Raw genomic sequence first — 19,420 nt, 5'->3', positions numbered from 1 at the left:
CCTCCCTTCCACTGTCTCTAGAAATCAATCGAAAAATATCCTCAGGTGAGGATTAAAAGTGAAGAAAGAATTTGTACATTAGGAAAAAGATGAGTATGTGAAGTTAGTAACATCCTATATGTAAATTATTTCAAATTTATGAATATTTATACAGAAGTATTTTAAGATATTATTCTGAAGTGAGAATTATATGATATAAGGATCATTGTTGTGTACAGAAAAGGAAGAGAAAATGTTGATAGAAGGTAGGAAAGATTGGAAGTATAGGAGGTATCAGTTAATGGAAACTTCTGTAAAACATTACATTGTAACTTACTGTGATGTACTTGGGAACTTACTAGGGAGCAAGTTGATAGGCTCTAGCTTTTGTGAATAACAAATTCTTAGGCCTTTAATTTTGTTATTATTGTTCAATAATAGAGAGAATACCAGTCCCTTAGCAACTACTTAGGAAATTGAGGCTAGATCAAAGCATATGTAAAATATATATAATAACACTTTCCTTGGACTTAATAGTCTCTAAACATTTAAAGTACAATAAAATGGTACACTGATTTGTTTAAAGTCTAAAAATGCAGAAATAGGGACATTCTTTTCCTGCTTCATAGAACTTAATGAGCTTTTAAAAATAATTTAGCAAATGGCAAAGCCGTACAGTGTTAAATAGTAATTTCTGTGTTTCCACACAATTTGTGTAGCTGCTTTTCTCTGAAGAATCCAAACATTTACGCTATTATGCCAATACTTCAGCCTTACAGGGAAACACCTTGGGTTGAAGTTTCTGCACGTGATGAGGAACATTCCGTAGTCAAAGCAGACTGGCAGTCAAAATCCAGGTAGCGGAGCAAATTGGCAGTGACATAAAGTGTTGGATCAAGCTGGTGGAGGTAGACAGTGCCCGGAATTGTTACTCTGATTACATTGCAATCGTTGGTGCCATGGCTTCATCCCTGTTGGTATTTCTAATTTTTGCTGTAATGATGCAATGATCCTGTTATTTTTCTCATTCCGAAATTACCTGAAATAGCTTTATAGGCATTTAGTATGAAAATGCAGACTTTTGGAAAGTAAGGGTTTTTTGCACATGACTTTAGGAGACTTTATGGTGTCTGTGTCAGCCAAGATTATTTTTACTCATTCTTCTCCATTCTATTACTTAAGAAAAAAAGAGAAGTTATTGGATGTAAGACCATGCTTTTTTCAATTGAAGACTTCTTTATCAAGCCTTGCGCAAAAATGCAGATATCTCAATTTGACTATTCTCTTTGCTTTCCCCCCCAGAGTCATTTATTTATTCAATTAATATTTTATTTCACAACTATTTTATCTCAGTGTTAAGCTAAGTGCTTTTGATTTCAGATGAGAAAGGCCTTCGCTTGTGTTGTTTACATTCTAATAGAGTAAAGAGACTGAAAACAAGTAAAAGACACACCTAATAATTGTAAGGTTGTGAGTGTCTCAAACATTACAGCCTGATGTGAAAGACAGGGGACAACAGGATCAAGTGACCAGTTTAGCTACTGGGGTCAGGATTTAGTCTATGCGGTGATGACATTTGATGTGGAATTAAAAGAATGAGAAGAGATGAAAAGACCTGGAGGGGAAACGTGGTAGGCAGAATAACAGCAGGCAAAAGCATGCTATTTGATTGATGATGATGTCAAATTCTATATAGTGTGGCAAGTTCAAGATCTAAATCTTTGTCTCTTACCCTAAATATTAGTGAACGCATATGCTCTCGTATTGGTGCTATAGCAAGGAGCGGTCTAGGAGGTGGTGGGCTCATGTGGTGGTGTGTGCCCTTTAGGTACATTTCCCCTTTTGAGATTCTGTGTGCTAAAGTTTTTCCAATTCATTGGCTAAAATATCAAGAAGTAAAGAAGCTCCTATAGTAGCTTCACCACCCAATTCTTATGTCATCCTCTATGTGTAATAGAAGATAACTTGTAGGGTCATGCAAATCAAGCAACATCACTCCAGCCCTTCTTTAAGCCTCTCCTTGTTATCCGCCTAGAACAAGAGAATGTGAAAGATGGCTGCCTAAGGTTTAGAGGTAGCATATGCTATAGCACTTCAATTTTTAGTGCAATGGAATAATTAAATTGGTGTCTTTCATGGCAATGTTCGAATATAAGAGTATCTAAAATATAGAGATGCACAAATATGAACACCATTGCTTTGCAGGGAGCCAACCATATGACTGGTATAAACAAATCAGTGTTCATTTATTGATCTGTAATTGATCTGTCTGCACAGCAAAAACCAATGCTATTCAAATCCATTGTCCATACTGAAAATATATATACTTGATTATAAAAATCAATGAACATTACTTTTCCTAACGATAAGTTGAATATAAACAAAAATTCTTATTAATAAAATAGTCTTGTAAGAGACTTGCCTTCACAATTCTATGTAAAATAGATGAAAGCAACCATATGTTCTATCATAATTGGGTTAGAGGCTATATCATTTTAGATTTATAGGACTGTTAATGGCATACCTTAAAAGTTGCAATGATTATTTGAACAATAGTACATAGCGCATTGTTTAAAGTTCTTGGTGATGAGCGACTTTTTTTTTCAAATGTACAAAAGTAAATTTTCATCTGTTTTAAGAGGACCTCCACCTTCATTTTAAAAAATGTGTATTTACTTTTAGTCTTTTACCTTTTTTTATTCTCCCTACTCCTCCCAACTTTCTCTTGATTTCTTTCTTTTCCGTTGGGTCCATTGAATTCCTTTCAATTCCTTCATTTTCATTTTCTTTCATTTAATCTTATCTACAACCAGCTGGCTGTGTCATAAATTCAGGGGAGAGTTGGTTAATCCGGAACATGTTATTTCCCCTGGGTTGCCCAGCTCTGTGTATTCCTCTGGATTTCTCTAATGAAGACGAAAGATATTGTGATGGGCACAATGGGGTCTCTTCCATTAATTCTATTGTCTGCCCATTCATTCCACAAACATCCCCTCTGTCAAATCAGAAGAGAGAACATAGAAAACAAGACCAGCTTAGATGGAAATTAGAACCCTTTTACCACAATCCTGACGGGTGTTTTCTTCAGGTGAAAAGTATATACACTGCCTAACCTCCTTGAATCATTATTCTTGTGGGCTACTCCCTTGATTCTTAGTTCCAACTTTGCTTTTAGACAGTGACTATTGGATCCTCCTTAGATCCACAGTCCAAAGAACCTGGCGGAAGGGCAGACCCAGTCCACTCCTAAACCTAAATCCAAACCCAGGTTGCAGAACTTTGGAGGTATATTGTTGTCAGGTCTCCCCTTGGTCAGAAAATGTTTCTATTAAACGTACATGGTATATGTAGTAATCATTATCACCTAAATTGCCCTTATTGGCTGATTATTCCTTTTTTTTAATTGCAGGGAGAAGACAGAAATTCTCATTGTGCCCTTTGCACACCTATATTTTTATTCACTCTTTTCATTCTGGTTAAATCTAAGGATAAAGACAAACAAAAATATGGTAGTCAGATAGCTACATCTAAGTCAGCTGCTTCCACTGTAAAATATATACTATTTTTTTCCCTAACCAGTTTGGCTCAGTGGATAGAGCGTCAGCCTACGGACTCAAGGGTCCCAGGTTCGATTCCGATCAAGGGTATGTACCTTGGTTGTGGGCACATCCCCAGTAGGGGGTGTGCAGGAGGCAGCTGATCATTGTTTCTCTCTCATCGATGTTTCTAACTCTCTATCCCTATCCCTTCCTCTCTATAAAAAATCAATAATATATATATATATATATATATATATATATATTAAAAATATATATGCTATTTTTGTGTCTTCTTTTGCTAGGTATTAGGAATTGGATATTTCTGAAATATTTATAACTTTACTTACAAATTCCAAAGGGATAATAATCATTATAAAAATCAAATAATATGTAAATGTTTTATAAAATATCTGATTTTAGATGGTTGTCTAATAATTTATAAGGTAAAATATCCTTAATTTCTTTTGCACTCAGAAGAACTTCCTAACAGTTTCACCTTCCAAATGCAAAAGCTATTTGTAAGGTAATGAATGTCTGTCACAGAAAGTATTGGGGAAAATTAGCATGATAATGCTTCATGGGTAATGAGTAAGGAAGCCTCCACTAAATAGCAGCCTGGACTAGAAGACCAATTTGTTTTCTTCTGCAGTTTCTAGAACCAAAAATAATGTTTATTAATACCTGTGTTCATCAGAGAAGTAACCTCAGACTCATATACTACATGTTGAAAGGTGATGTGAATGCCTCTAAGGCTACTATTTCCCTGATGCTATCAAGAGATATGAGAGGCTGATTCAGTGCTTTGGGGGAAATAGACCATGGATAGTTAAAATGATAGTTCTGCAGACAGCAAGAGATGTGCAATGGCTTTTTTCTTCTTCTATTATTACAGGTGACCTAAAACAGGTAGCGTGTTTTCTATGGGTTGCCTTTTATATTTTCTGCATAGTAATAAGGGAGTTCATTCAGCCTCTCTTTTACAGAAGGAACATTTTGAGATAGAATATATGGGCTGTCAGGCCTGTGGGAGGCTGCTGAGTCACATATGATTCACAGATCTGGCTTCAGAAATCTTCAGAATTTCTCTTTACAATACAGGGTGGTCTGTTTTAAAACCGCCTGTTGAAATCCACATTGGGATGTGCTCTAAATGGAGCACTTAGCAACAGCGACAGAATGACTATTAATGAAAAAAAAAATTTAAAGCCTGCAACGATTCTTTCAGAATGCTGATGTGTAATTTATGTTACTGGCTGCTTCATGATTTCTTCATATTTCATAAAGATTATGAGTTACATGGGCATTATAGCAGGGCCACCCAGCCAAAGTACCGTCCCCTTTTCACTAGGGCTCATGAAATGCATCTTACCTATTTCTAAAATGACAGAATGAGATCAGTTTCCTTCTAATTGCAGGAGAATTATTTCAAATGTGGAAGATGTAAACATCAACACAAATGAGCCTTTCTACTAGGAGATTGACCACTGTTTTTAAAGTGTTTATTTCATATTTTATATAAATAATTTAAATTCTAGTAACCAGCTTGTTATTTGCTTCCTAATAAGGAAAATATGCCTAAGACTTTGATTTTTTAAATTTCTTTTTTGTTTGTAATAGCAAATCAATCATCTGATGTTAGTTACTTAATTATTACTTTATTTTTTTAAAAGCCTTCTAAGTTACTGTACATGCATGATCATACTTTACAGCATTTTTTAAAAATATATTTTTATTGATTTCAGAGAGGAAGGGAGAGGGAGAAAGATAGAAACATCAGTGATGAGAGAGAATCATGATCGGCTACCTCCTGCATGCCCCATACTGGGGATCGAGCCCACAACCTGGCACATGCCCTGACCAGGAATCATACCGTGACCTCCTGGTTCATAGGTTGACGCTAACTGGGCTACAGCATTTTTTAAATTTTCTGAGAGTATGACACAGATGCTTCAGTTGGAATTATCTACATAAAGTGCTTTTTCCCTTTGATATATTTTTTCTATTTTATTGCCTAGATTTTCACCTACCTTTCACTTAGAATGCAGCAAAGGTCATGATTTTATAAAATTTTTATTGAAACAGCAGCCAATCATGTGAAATCTTGATTCAAATACAAATGTTTGACATCGTTATCAAGAAATTAAAGCTGAGTTCTTTTCCTGTATTCCGTTGACATTTATATAAACCTTTCACCAAAGCTTCACATTCTTCACAAGTAATTATTGGGAAGTGCTAAAATTGTAATTTTGTCACCATTTGATAAGCATCAATTTATTTTTAAACACAATTCTCATTGTTAATTTCATTGCATTAATGATTAAAAAAAAAAAAAAAGTTTAGCCTTGTGTTCCTGTTGAGCAGGACAGGAAAGGGCGCTACTGTCATTCCTGTCTGAGAAGCAATCTTTGCCTGGACTGCGTGGTGCACTCAGACCATGGGGCGGGGGTGAGGGAGGCACAAGGGCAGTGAATGTGCAGCTCAGGCACAGGGTCAGGGAGAACCACGAGTCTGAGGGGACAAAGAGGCTGAAAGCAATTAAAAGGTAATATATTTTCTGAGCTGTAAGATATTTACTACCTCATTTTTAAAGGTTTCATTTCATCTTTTCGAGAATTCTGCGCTTAATACTCAAGGAATAAGCGTATTGGAGACAGGCTCTCCTTATAATTTTCCTTTCTAAAGGTCTTCAGGAAGAGAGAGATTGTTTTTCTAATTTGCAGGTTAATGCATTTGCATCGACGGCTTTTTGATTGTTCAATAAACTCTGTTCTGAAACAGCTGTGAGACAAATGACACTGTGGGCTGTCTATACAGGGGAGCACCGCAGAAGTGGGGCCAGGCTTGTACATTGGTGCATTTGTTTGTGTATCCGACCCTGCATCAGGAACACAATGAGGGCCAGCTGAAACAGTCATCTTTTTCTGTTGATATTTGAAAGATTTAATGTTGCTTTTAGAATATTACATATTTAAAACACATCAGGGCTGACTGTACATCTAACCTGCTACTTTATGTCAAGTGTGTGCATGCTGTGAATAACATGAGGGCCATTTGCCCTGCACCTAAAACTGAGGATGTCTTGTTATGCTAACGAAAGGCATACAATATATGGTTTTGTAATAAAATAAACAGTTCTTATTTGCTTGCTAATATTGATGGGAAAAATTCAATTTGAAGAAAGATTACAGCAACAAAGAAATATGCGCATATTTCCAAAAAGGCCTTTTTAGGGATGGAAATGTCTGGGTTTTCTCAATTACTTACATTTTTATTTTCTAATTATAACTTACTTTTTTCTCTTGCCATGTAAACACATAAGACTTTGGTAATTGTCATTTGTTCCCTTTACATCAATAGCAGACTTAGAACCCAGCGATATGCTATGCTGTAACATAAAAAAACACACCACAAGGCATTTGAAATTTGTGATGAGAGGAGAGTTGAGGATGGCTGTCTGGTGGCTTAATGATGGAAAGCACCAGGCTGTGTTTCAGATCGCCGCATCGATTAGCATTTATTAATGTATGTGCTCTATTGGCTTCTAAAGGCAAACTGCTTAACTCTCCCACTTACTAACTCTGTGACCTTAGGCAAGTCATGTAACCTCTGTAATTCAGTTTCCTCATCTGTGAAGTGGGACTCACAATACTATGTGCCTCAGTAGATTTTTGTGAGAATTAGTTTCTTCATATAACATGTTTAGAACATCTCCTGGCACAAGGTACTTAAGTAAGTGTTATCTGTTATCTATTGAGCATCCACTTTGTGTTCAGAACTATGCTGGGTCCTCTCAGAATACAGAACTGTAAGCTGTGGTCCATACACTCGGGGAAATTAAGTATTGTTGTAGAAAAATAATTCTAGCGTAAGACAGTATATCCATATGTGTGACATTTTGTAAGACAGGCAATATATATCTTAAGAACTTAGGGAAAAGAAACGATTTTAAGGATTCGAGGTCTTAGATTGTCCAGAAGAAAAAGGACCTGAGGCACAGACTTAAAGGCTGATTTTCAGGAACTGGAGAGGCTTAGAGAGGCAGCGTCAGGCTAGTAGGAAACATGATAACATGACAAAATTGACATGTTGCTGAAACAGTTAAATGATTTGGCTGCAGATACTGATCCATGTGGGGAAGTGGATTGGCCATTGAAATCAGAATCTAAACATAATAAGCGTTATAGTATTTTGCAATATTGAAAATATTATGCAAGCTCAGTTAATAATTCAGAGAAGGAAATGAGGAATTTTTTATCACGACATTAAATAACACTGACACACATGAATTAGGCTAAAATAAATTTTGTGAACAATCTGCAATGAGTGAAAAAATATAGATAAACATTGAAAGGGAAGACCTTCAATAAAGTGAATGGAGGTTTTGTAATAAGCAATTAGAAATTCAGCTCATGCGGTTCATAGACACACCAGCAGCAGATTGTGTGGCCATGTGGGACACCTCCCTTGGCACCAGGCCACAGGGGGACTGTGCTGGAGGTTGTAACTACCTCTGATGTGGAAGGTAAAAAACAAAGCTCTCAGAGCCTCGAGGGATCAAATTCCTGTATGAGAACCATCCCCCTCCAGCTAATCTGTGGAACTACATGAATATCAACCCTGCATGTATTGCTCATTTGTTGTCTTGGAAGCTGGAAGCCTATGCTGAGGCAAAAGATATCAACTAAATAAAGAAGCAACGAAAAATGCTTGGATAAAACAAAACTTAATCCAAGATGGTGGAAAAGTAGATCTCATAAAGAAGCTTTGTGGGTTTTTTTTGTTTGTTTTCATATATATTTTATTGATTTTTTACAGAGAGGAAGGGAGAGGGATAGAGAGTTAGAAACATCGATGAGAGAGAAACATCGATCAGCTGCCTCCTGCACACTCCCTACTGGGGATGTGCCCACAACCAAGGTACATGCCCTTGACCGGAATCAAACCTGGGACCCTTGAGTCCGCAGGCCGATGCTCTATCCACTGAGCCAAACCGGTCAGGGCAAAAAGCTTTGTTTTTTGAGAATGATGAGTGTGTATATTTGTAAAGTGGATTAAACACACACACACACACACACACACACACTCACCAGCAAAGGCCAACAGAAAATAAAGGCAGAGGAACATGAACAACTTATGAATCCGATTTTAGTGATAAAGCCTTTTTTCCTACTCCTCGAGCATTTTACCTTTACACTGTAATTAGCAAAAATCAGATCTCTTTTAACATTGCTTACAAGATTGACTCTAGGCAAAAATGGAATACTAAAGCATTTCACAAGTCAAAATAGCTTTCTAAAAACAGTTTATTGAAAACGGCTTAAATTGTTAATAATTTTAAGAACTAACATTTCTGGCATGACATCCAGCTCACAAACAATCCTAAATTGAATGTAATATGAAGCATTCTTTTACACACACACACACACACACACACACAATTGTATTTCATAATAAAGTTATCCATGTTATAAGAATTGCACAGTTATCAAATAGTGTGTCTAGGTTATCTGAATCTTTGGCTTACTTATACAATTTTTACTCAAATATGGGAACACTGTGGGTGGTTTATTATATAACAAAAATAGGAGCAGTTTGGCATGGGTGGGATATTTATAGCAAGTGGAACACTTGAAATATATGAACTTATTACTTCAAAATTATGAACAAGCTGCTTATATATGAACACAATTGAAATGGTCAGTTGGTTAGAGATTGTGATATTTATTTTTTCCAAGATCCACGGGCATAGCTATGTGTATTTCCTTGGATTAAAAATAAAATGATTTTTTAAAACAGTGGCATAGGCAGAGCATTGCCTTAGAACAAGGGCTGCAAAGACTCCTCACTCTCCCACTCCTCCTCTGAGTCCCTTACTGTAACAGCCTTCTTCCTTTGCCTTTGCTCTTCTCTGTGTCTCCCATTTATTTATTTTTTGGCTCTGGTATCTATGGTAATTGCTAGTTGGATAATTCAAGAAGGGTGTCGAAGGAAGATGTCTGCTTTTAATACTCTCTCCTTCCTAATAGCAGTAGATCCAGACACATTCGTCTCTATTTCAGAGAATGTACCACATCGAATATAGGAAGGAAGGACAGTTAGGTAACAATGCTTAGCTATTACTTTGGCTCCATTCTTCCAACAAAGAAAATCTCTTTGTAGCATTTAAAACAATTAAATAGATAACTGTGCAGACTTGACACTTTGTACTCCACTGTTATACTTTTCAATAGATTAAATTGGGTATAATTTGTGCTTTTCTGAATTTGCTCTTCCTCAAGTGCATGCAAAATGAAATCAATTACCATAATTCTTTTTAAAAAAAAGTTTTCTGAACTAAGTACTACTCTTTTAAAAGCCATTTTACAGGCAAATCCAACCTGGAAAGGAACAATAATTACCTGCCAAATATTTTTAATTAAATTTTCGTGAAAACTTGAATATTTTATATATTTGCTTTTAAATTTGTGCTGTTTCTGTACCATAAAGTGAAGCAGATGATATAAAAGATGATCTTAATTATTTAATAAAATATTTGCTTCAATATTTAAAGATCTCTGTGAATTCTCCAAACTACATTGAGTCTGCAGTCATTTTCATACAATTGAAAACACTCTGCTAGTCGATTCTGTAATGAGTTATTGTAGGGGCAGAGACAGATTACAAGATAATTTTTTCCTATGACATTGAATATCCTCTTGACGGATTTGGAATTATAAGTTATGTACTCTAGAGATTTACTAATTCCTGTAGAGTATTAAGTTGCATTTTGAAAATTTATATGCTACGTGTTAAAAAATAGGGCCTGTTAACAGATGCATGGGTCCAGCAGTTCTTTAGTTCTATTTTTTTTTCTGATGTGGATTATGGGGAGAAGAGGGAATTAGTAAATGAATCACTTACTCAACTTAAATAAATATAATTGTGCTTTAAAAATCAATAATGCAACTTTATTTCAATATATTTTCTGTTTATTCAATAACTACTCATCTGCTTACTATATGCAAACACTTTAATAAAAATATTGAGGATTCAGTGACAAATAAGTATAAATGTATATCCATCTAATCATGAAAGTATACAGGAAAATAAGCATAAAGCCAATTAAAGTGCTTTGGAGTTTAGTGGATAGAAGAGAATCTTTTTTAGTTTGGCAATTTATCAAAGGTAATATCAGAGTAGCTGTGGAATTTATTCATAATGAAGATAGAAAATTAATTTCAGGGACAAGCTGAAGTAAATAAGAGGATAGAAAGCTAGGTTGGTTAAGTTTTTTAAACTTTAATTTTTGTCAGACTTTCTGACCTTCCTTTATGTGAGAGTTACACCCCCGCCCCTCCCCATCCACCCATACCTGGAGGGAAAGCAGTGTCCTTATCTCCAAAGATCAGGGACAGATAAAGGATCAGGCATGAACAGCCTTTATTAAGTTTCCTGCAGTTTACTATGCACAGCTCATACTCTTTGACCTGTCATATCTTTCCATTCTTTATCAAATCTAGCATAAGAACTCTCAAGTTTAACCATCTCTTTGTGTTTTTATTTCCTTGGGAAGGCTCCCATGTCATGTAAAACTCCTTCTGGAGTGCTAGGTTGGTTTCTTATTACATGAAAAGGCTATATATCCTCTCTAACTTTCTACTAAATTTTATAGTATATTCTGGAGACAGTCAATGAAATAGTGCTCAGTGATTATAAATATGTGCTTGACAATTTACCTAGAAATAGAAAGACTGATAATTTGCACATATGTGTATTTTCCCTTGGGTAATTTTTTACTTTTATGATGAATGGGATCTTGGCATATTTCCTAGTCATTATATTCTTCTAACTTCAGGTTTGGGAGTCAGAGTGCTTATGTCTTTTAGGAAAACCAGGCAACATGTCATATCTATAAAAAATGATCCTTGCTCCTATAAAGTGTTCTTGATAGCTTGTCAGTGGGGCAGAGAAGACTGGAAGAGTCCTGGATTGCTTTTCAGCCAAAACAGATTCACCTCAATGAACAATGGCAGTGACAGTACACTCAGGTGTCAAGTGAGAATGAAAGTTTTAGACCATTTAGCATAAGTCAGAATTCAGGCAAGAGTTAAGTTGATGTTTTTACATATATACTATTTGTCTCTTGGTTTCCCAGCAAAAGGGATGTATAAGATGTATAACAATTTTTATTATTTGTCAATGTTGGGAATTATACTTGAGAAGAGATGATTCATTTTCCTTGGGTTTTAGGACTTGTTCAGTAACTGCTTGGAGAAACGAGGTTGTCTGATCTAAATTAGAAAATGGTGTCAATGTTCTTTGCTCCTACCAGTTTCCTACTGTAACCTATTGTTTTAAATGTTAAAATGGGAACAAATATCTTTATCTAATAGTAGTAATAAGAATATTAGTTAGTATTTATAATATGTTTCAAATATATGCACCAGCTCATAAGCAGCACAAAGTCTAATATTAGAATAATGTGGTGATGCATCATTCATTTTAATGAATCTATAAATTTCTCTCCACTTTGTACTCTCCTCCCATTTATTTATTTATTTTTGTTTCTTGATATTGATTTATCTTCTTTGTATCAATTTCATACAGCATGGTTCAATAAATATTCCTTCTTATTTTCATTTGTGTGAAAGTATCCCTAGCATTTATGTATTTCATTTGCTAACTAATGTGTTGCACATGTAATCAAGCCTCTGTGTTTTCCTCTAAGGCAGTGGTCGGCAAACTCATTAGTCAACGGAGCCAAATTTCAACAGTACAGCGATTGAAATTTCTTTTGAGAGCCAAATTTTTTAAACTTAAACTATATAGTTAGGAACATTGTTATTAACTTAATTAGGGTACTCCTAAGGCTCAGGAAGAGCCACACTCAAGGGGCCAAAGAACCGCATGTGGCTCTCGAGCCGCAGTTTGCCGACCACAGCTCTGAGGCATTTCATTCTTTTTATGACTGACTTTCAAGTTTTGCTTCTTCCTTTTTAGTTTATCAGCTCATTATTCTTTTATGTGTTCTCCTACACCTCATTTAAATCGCTTTTTCATGTTATACTTCTTTCCATGTTTAATTTCTTATTCTGTCACACTTAAGTTTATTTGAAAAAAATGGCTGCCTTATAGTAGTATTGAAACTCTTATCTATCTGAAGAAAAGAAGATTAATATGGTTAAATACCCATGATCCCAGCACTTATGAAATACAAAGTTCACTTTCCTTTATAAAATAACACATTATAAAACATTTATTATTAATAAAATTTAAAGAAGTGAGGTAAATAAGATACTTATAATGGCATAGGACTATTTATCATATGACCTCAGGAGAAGAAAAAATACATAAAGTTTACATAGCATGCTTTCAACCATGTGAGGTAATTTGAAAAGACTAAATGGGAATGCATGAAATGTTAGGAGTGGTTATCACTGGGTAATTAAATTAGGAGACATTTAAAATATTTCTCATTTTTTTGCATTTAAAAAATGTTCTACACTTAGCACACCCTTAGTATTATATCCAGAAGACTTGTGAGCTAAAGAATAAGGCTTAGTTTAGAATATTCTATTTACTAATTTTAAATGGAATTTTCATAAAAATTAAGCAAATTTATCCACATATTGGACATGACAATCATGTCATTTTTCTTTCCTTTATCTAGGGGTACTTCAGCATTCTAAGAGGCTTTACAGTAAAGTTTTATTGGCTTTATAATTTGTAGATGGGATGGGAGGGTGGACATAATGAGAGCTGGGAGGGAGAAGAAAGATTTAAAGGCAATTTAATGAATTATCTGCATCATGACTGTAAAGTGGCTGTCTGTGGCCTTCATTTGCCAGAGACATGATAGAATATTTTCTTCTCTGATTTCTGCAGGATCAAGTCATGGGTGGATAAGATGCAAGAAGACCTTGTCACACTGGCAAAAACAGCAAGTGGAGTCAATCAGCTGGTTGATGTGAGTAGAACCCAAATAAACTCAGTCTTTTCTTTAATTTTAATGCAGTTCTAGCTTCTAGGAAGCTGCTTTTCTATATCATAAAGAAGATGTTTTTTTGTGTGTGGATCTGGTGGTGAGATTCTGGAAGAGACCCTTGGTATTGCTTGGTATTGTGAGAAAGAAACATCATACCTAACAATTGATAATGCTTTCTCACCACACATACTTTACAGTTTAAAAACAGCCCTCACATAGACGAATCCATGTGTTACCTAGACTCCCCTAAAGTTTAAATTGGGATGTTACCTTTTTGTTCTCCAGACTATAGTGTACAATCTGTCACATCATGGTGGCTTTAAGTACTGTGATGAATTCCTTTGAATGTCCTCAGTGGGAATACTTCTTCATTTTTTAATGGTAGATTTTATTTTCAAAGAGAGTTGAAAAGTGTTCACAGCCATGTTTGGAGACTAGGGTGTGTCATTGATATGGAGAGTAAAGATTTTGGTGTAAGAAAAAGAGTCACTGTAAAATATGGTTTTTCTTAGGATTTATGCAATGATTATGAAAGTCACTATTAAATGATTTTTAAAGGTAATAGTATTATATAAATATTTATGTATCATCTTAGAAAGGTTATTTTTCTTGGGTAAGAACATTTTTATTGTAGGTTTTGTATTTACTAAACATTAAATGTTATTGCTTGAGTGTCTCACTTCTATTTCAATGTCAGTAATGCAACAATTTGAAAGTATTTTCATCTTGTGATCTTAGTGATGCAATGAGGCCTTTTGTTTTCCAAAAATGAGATGAAATGTATTAAAGCAGACTTATATGTATGATACATGACTACTTATGATGTGGATATTTATGTGTGAATACTTCTTTCTAGAGAAAATGGAATGTATGGTTGGTTACCATATTTATTAATAGAAATTCATAAAGGAACCTTATTAATTAAGCAGATACTTAAAAAAATTATTCCAGAAACTGTGTACAAAACAATCATAGGTTTCCATCTAAGAGTATGTTGAACAAACTTAAATATCTGTGAGATGAAGATATTTGGAAATGAAAAATGTTCCGTGTGAATAACAATGATAAAATTTAGTTTATTCAACACGTATGTCCCAGGTCCTGTGCAGGCTACAAGGGTTGACAGAGAACAGTTCCTTTCCCCAGAGAACTGACGCTCTGCTAATCTACTATGTGGGCCCGAAGATGTCTGAAAGCTCCTGGTAGCTGGTGCTGGAGATCTGCAATGACTTTATTGTGGTGAAATATATAAGAACATGAGCGTGTGCAAGCTAATACGTGAGCCTCTATGAAAGTGATGGAGTTTGTGGGATGAGATAAAAAAAAGAGATGCGAATTAACAGGTTCTGGTTAGAAGCTATATGAATCTTTTTATTGACAGATTGAGATTAAAAATAACTGCTCTTGGGAGCGCTCCTTCACTCCTCCCGTGCTTCTGCAGCCTCAGAAACCACTTTCTTGGCTGACCTCATTTTTACTTTTTGTGTAAATATGTGAACCTTCTCTCACTGAAGCTGCTTTTGCAGGGAATCATTATGCAACCAAAAAAGTCTCACCTGATTTAAACTATGCTTTCGCAAAGTGTAACTGACTAAGAAGAGTGTAAAATTGTTAAATGAATAACTGGCTTTGTCTGAATATGGATAACAAAATAGAATGGAGAGGATGGAAGAAAATTCCCACACTTTTTCTGTTTATGAGGCACATACATATCTACAGTGACAGAAAAAATACAATTAAATAATTTGTTTTATTATATGTAACAAGTGAGGGGAGAGAGATAGAATTGATTATTGGGAAAATAATTTTAGTATTAGGTCACATGAAGAGCGTCATTTTGCATAGATAAATGATCCATATGCCTCTGTGCTTTTGCCTGGAGAGAAGGTTCATGTGCGGGCTTTTGGCTGTGGAAATTTAAAGCAGAGACTGGCTGAAGGATGCTATAGTGCATAGTGGACTTTGAGCTGAGACTGGGTGTATTGGATACAGGGCGAGGACCAAAAGTTGAATAAACGGAGGGATTTAACAGGTTCCTGGATTGAAATTCAATATTATGGAAATGATGATTCTTCCAAAAGTATTTAATGTAATTATTTTTATTGGTTTTGCAGGATAGAACTACCATATTACCTGAATACTCATATGCAATTGTAATGAGGCAACTTAGCTAAAATAAGACATCTTTACAATTTAATGAAAATTAAAGTTATTTGCCTAAATTCTGTTAAAGATACAGCATGAATAAGCTTAAGTAGTGCTATGTCTTAATGAATTATTCCATTATCTAATCATTTATTAGAAGACAACATGTCCATTAATTGCGTATGCTCAGATGCAAAGTACATGAAATAATTGAGGGAAGAAAAGAAATAAAATTAGGGAAAAGATGAATTTAATATATTAGAACCTTTCAAATACAACTGAAGGACTTCATTTGTTTTTCATTAGTTCAAGAACTGCACTAAGACCTTTGCATATGGTATCTTATTAATTCTCAGGACAACCTTGTAAAGTGAACATCATCATCTTTAATATGCATGAAGCATTTGCAGTGTTAAATTTTGGTTCTAGGCCACACAGCTACTAAATTGAATGTACTAGTGACTCAAAAATTTTAAAAAATATATATTGTTATGCTTTAGAGCAGTGATGGCAAACCTATGACACGTGTGTCAGAGGTGACACGCGAACTCATTTTTTGGCTGATTTTTCTTTGTTAAATGGCATCTAACTATATAAAATAAATATCAAAAATATAAGTCTTTGTTTTACTATGGTTGTAAATATCAAAAAATTTCTATCCCTAACCGGTATGGCTCAGCGGATAGAGCGTCAGCCTGCGGACTCAAGGGTCCCAGGTTTGATTCCAGTCAAGGGCATGTACCTTGGTTGCGGGCACATCCCCAGTAGGGGGCGTGCAAGAGGCAGCTGATCGATGTTTCTCTCTCATCGATGTTTCTAACTCTCTATCCCTCTCCCCTCCTCTCTGTAAAAAAATCAATAAAATACATTAAAAAAAATTTCTATATGCGACACGGCACCAGAGTTAAGTTAGGGTTTTTCAAAATGCTGACACACCGAGCTCAAAAGGTTCGCCATCACTGCCTTAGACCAAGCTGTCAAACTTGTGGCCCATGGGCCGCATGCCTTGTTTATTTGGCCCGTGTTAGCCTTTGAGTTTGACATGCTTGCTTTAGACTATAAGTTAATATTTTACCTTTTTATATTGCTTCTTGTACACTGAGTGGCCAGATTATTATGACCAGCCAGATTATTATGACTACCCCATCAGTACAATGAAGTAAATTAGTTATGCAAATAATAATAATAATAATAAAACCTTGAGAGTATTTGCTTAGGAAGTTTTCAATATTCAGTATTTTTGGAAGTGTCAATGAAGTACTGATGGGGTGGTCATAATAATCTGGCCACTCTGTAAATTAGAAGAAGCCAAAATTCGGCTAGCAGTTACCCACTCATGAACATTTCTATTTAAATTTATTTTTAAAAAGAAAGTATAGAAAGATGTTGTAAAATGTAAATTTACATGCAGAATGTAAAATCTTTCATCATTGTTGGTATGCACAGACATGGTTTTGTGTGTGTATCTATTGAAAGGATTGCTAAGAGTGGTACAGAAAATAGTTTTTCTTGATTTTGTCTTTATGGTCTTCCACCTGAAGAAAATACACTTATTCCAATTGATAGTTTTGTGATCTGCCGAGATGTTTCATCTCATGGAGTTGTTGAGATTAATAACATATCCATATATAATATTTATTGACCTGTAACCAGAACGCAAGAAAGATCATTCCCCCATTGTATTAGTCAAGAGTATTGTATTATACTCGAGGCCCGGTGCACGAAAATTCATGCACTCAGGGGTGGGGGTCCCTCAGCCCAGCCTGCGCCCTCTAACAGTCCTGTAGCCCTTACAGGATGTCCTACTGATGGAGCGCTCCCAATATTCTCTCAAAGACATAAATATGAAATGTGTCTAAATATTGAGCATTCAGTTCTCTTAATTAAGTTAGTATTTACACAAGGATTTTGAGTGAAGAATTTCATTAGTAACTCAAGGGGTTCACAGACCAATGATTTTTCTTTGACATTGTGGTCACATGATCTTATGTAAATAGAATGTTCATTTTCTAGGTGGTAGAGAGTTTAATATATTTATTTATTGGCAAAATAAGATACTCTAAAGCATAACATAATTAATCACTGGTGATTCTGAGTAGGGATTTAGCAAGATGCAGAGTCAACAGTAAGGATGGGAATCTTTTTTTTCTCCTCGTGAACGCTGCTAAGTAGCTGGTGATAGTAGATTTCCTTTACCTGCTTGTCAAGTGAGATAGTAATACTCTCCCTCACAGAAACGTTGTAGGGGTAAAAGGAGTATAAAATGCAATGTGACAGCAATAATAGATGCTATTAAAAAGTTAATGCATACTTCCCTTTAAAATGTAGTTTTATATTTATATTACTTTAAAAGTAATGTAATTATCTAAAAAAGTAACCTAAGTACTTTATAAAAATAATAGTATTACTTTTCAAATATAGCTTATTTATTTCATGTTTTGGTTTTGTTCAGAGTTGCCTTACACCTCCAACTAGGAAATGTTGTGACTAGTTACCATAATAACAGGCAAACTGAGATTATTGTCATCTTAGGGAAAAATACATTACCCTCCCCCGCTAAATGGAGAGAAATCTATTGAGACTGCAGAATGTATTTCCACAGAGAGAATATGGACTCTGTTATTTTTGTGTATGTGTGTTTTGTTTCTTTTAAACAGTGGTTAGTTACATCCATTTTCAAAGACACGAAAGAAAATGAATCCTAAAGGGGTTTCTAATCTTATGATAACTTTCAATATTTTATTAACAGGTTTTTAAGTGCAGTATTATCGGTTCATAAACGTTAATAGTGAAAGACTACTAAAATGATTTCTTTTTACCATACCGATCTGTTCTATTATCAATCAATAACACTTTTTTAAAGTTATGCTGGTATTTGAACGAGTTCTTATTTATTGTTTCTTCAAGTAGCAATCCTGTGGCTTGGTAATACTAATTACCGGGAGAGTGATGGATAGCGACTGTGCTCTCTTGTCTATGAGCCTCACAAAGGAGGGGAAGCTAAAAACTTATGGAAGTGATGTAGCCAAGGGTTAGCTTCGTCTTTCCAATGAAGATGAATGCCATACAAGACCATTATTCGCTACTGCACACTCTCAATATACGACATATAGCTGCTTATATTTCTCCCCTGAAGACATCTTTAATGTCTTTATATAGAGTGCAGTGGTTCTCAGCCGGGGGCAATTTTGTTCCTTAAGAGACATTTGAAACATTTATTATTGTCACAACCAGGGGTGGGGGTAGGAGGAGTGTTACTGGCCTATAGTGTGTAGAGGCCAAAGATGCTGCTAAACATCCTATACTGCGTAGGACATTGCCCACAACAAAGAATGGTCTGGTAAAAATGTCAATATTGCAAGAATCTGAGGCAAGAGTACATGTATAAAACTCCTTTAATGAATGTAAATTTGTAAAATTACACATCAGCATTGATAGGAAGCAATTTTTCTTTAGAGAAGCCATTTGCTGCTAGATGGTTAAGCACAAATTAAACTGTGCTGCATTTTCAAGGTCTTTTGTTGGCAGTGAAATAAATTTAGATCCTTTGGGTTTAGGGTCAGTCTCAAACAGTTTGGAATTGACTACATAATTAGGTAAAAACGAACACTCTGAATTTTATAGCTCTTCATAATAGTGTCACAATTAGTTTTTCAGTCTTTATTTTCCAATAATTTCTTGTTTCATACACATTCCGATTTTCTCTCTCCCTTACTTATGCACATTTATTCCCGAGTGTGGCTATAATCCATCTTTTCTATGATCATAACCAGTATGACTTGACTTTCCTTTG

At 35.1% G+C, this 19,420-nt stretch overlaps 1 protein-coding gene across 8 annotated transcripts in view; it reads left to right on the top strand.

Annotated features, from left to right (window-relative positions):
- Nucleotides 1-19,420, top strand: part of CACNA2D1 (calcium voltage-gated channel auxiliary subunit alpha2delta 1) — a 381,531-nt gene that overhangs the window by 57,651 nt on the left and 304,460 nt on the right. For all 8 annotated transcript variants that reach the window (XM_070424150.1, XM_070424148.1, XM_070424149.1 and 5 more), the window contains exon 2: nucleotides 13,383-13,464. In XM_070424150.1, the coding sequence (XP_070280251.1) occupies nucleotides 13,383-13,464 (82 nt within the window). The remainder of the gene's footprint in view (nucleotides 1-13,382; nucleotides 13,465-19,420) is intronic.

The sequence above is a fragment of the Myotis yumanensis genome, unplaced genomic scaffold (genome assembly GCF_028538775.1).
Source record: "Myotis yumanensis isolate MYYU_CA2020_CCGP unplaced genomic scaffold, mMyoYum1.0.hap1 SCAF_9, whole genome shotgun sequence".
In the NCBI taxonomy this organism is placed as follows: Eukaryota; Metazoa; Chordata; class Mammalia; order Chiroptera; family Vespertilionidae; genus Myotis; species Myotis yumanensis.
Note: the sequence above shows the minus strand (reverse complement) of the source record. Positions and strands in the feature narration are given on the sequence as shown.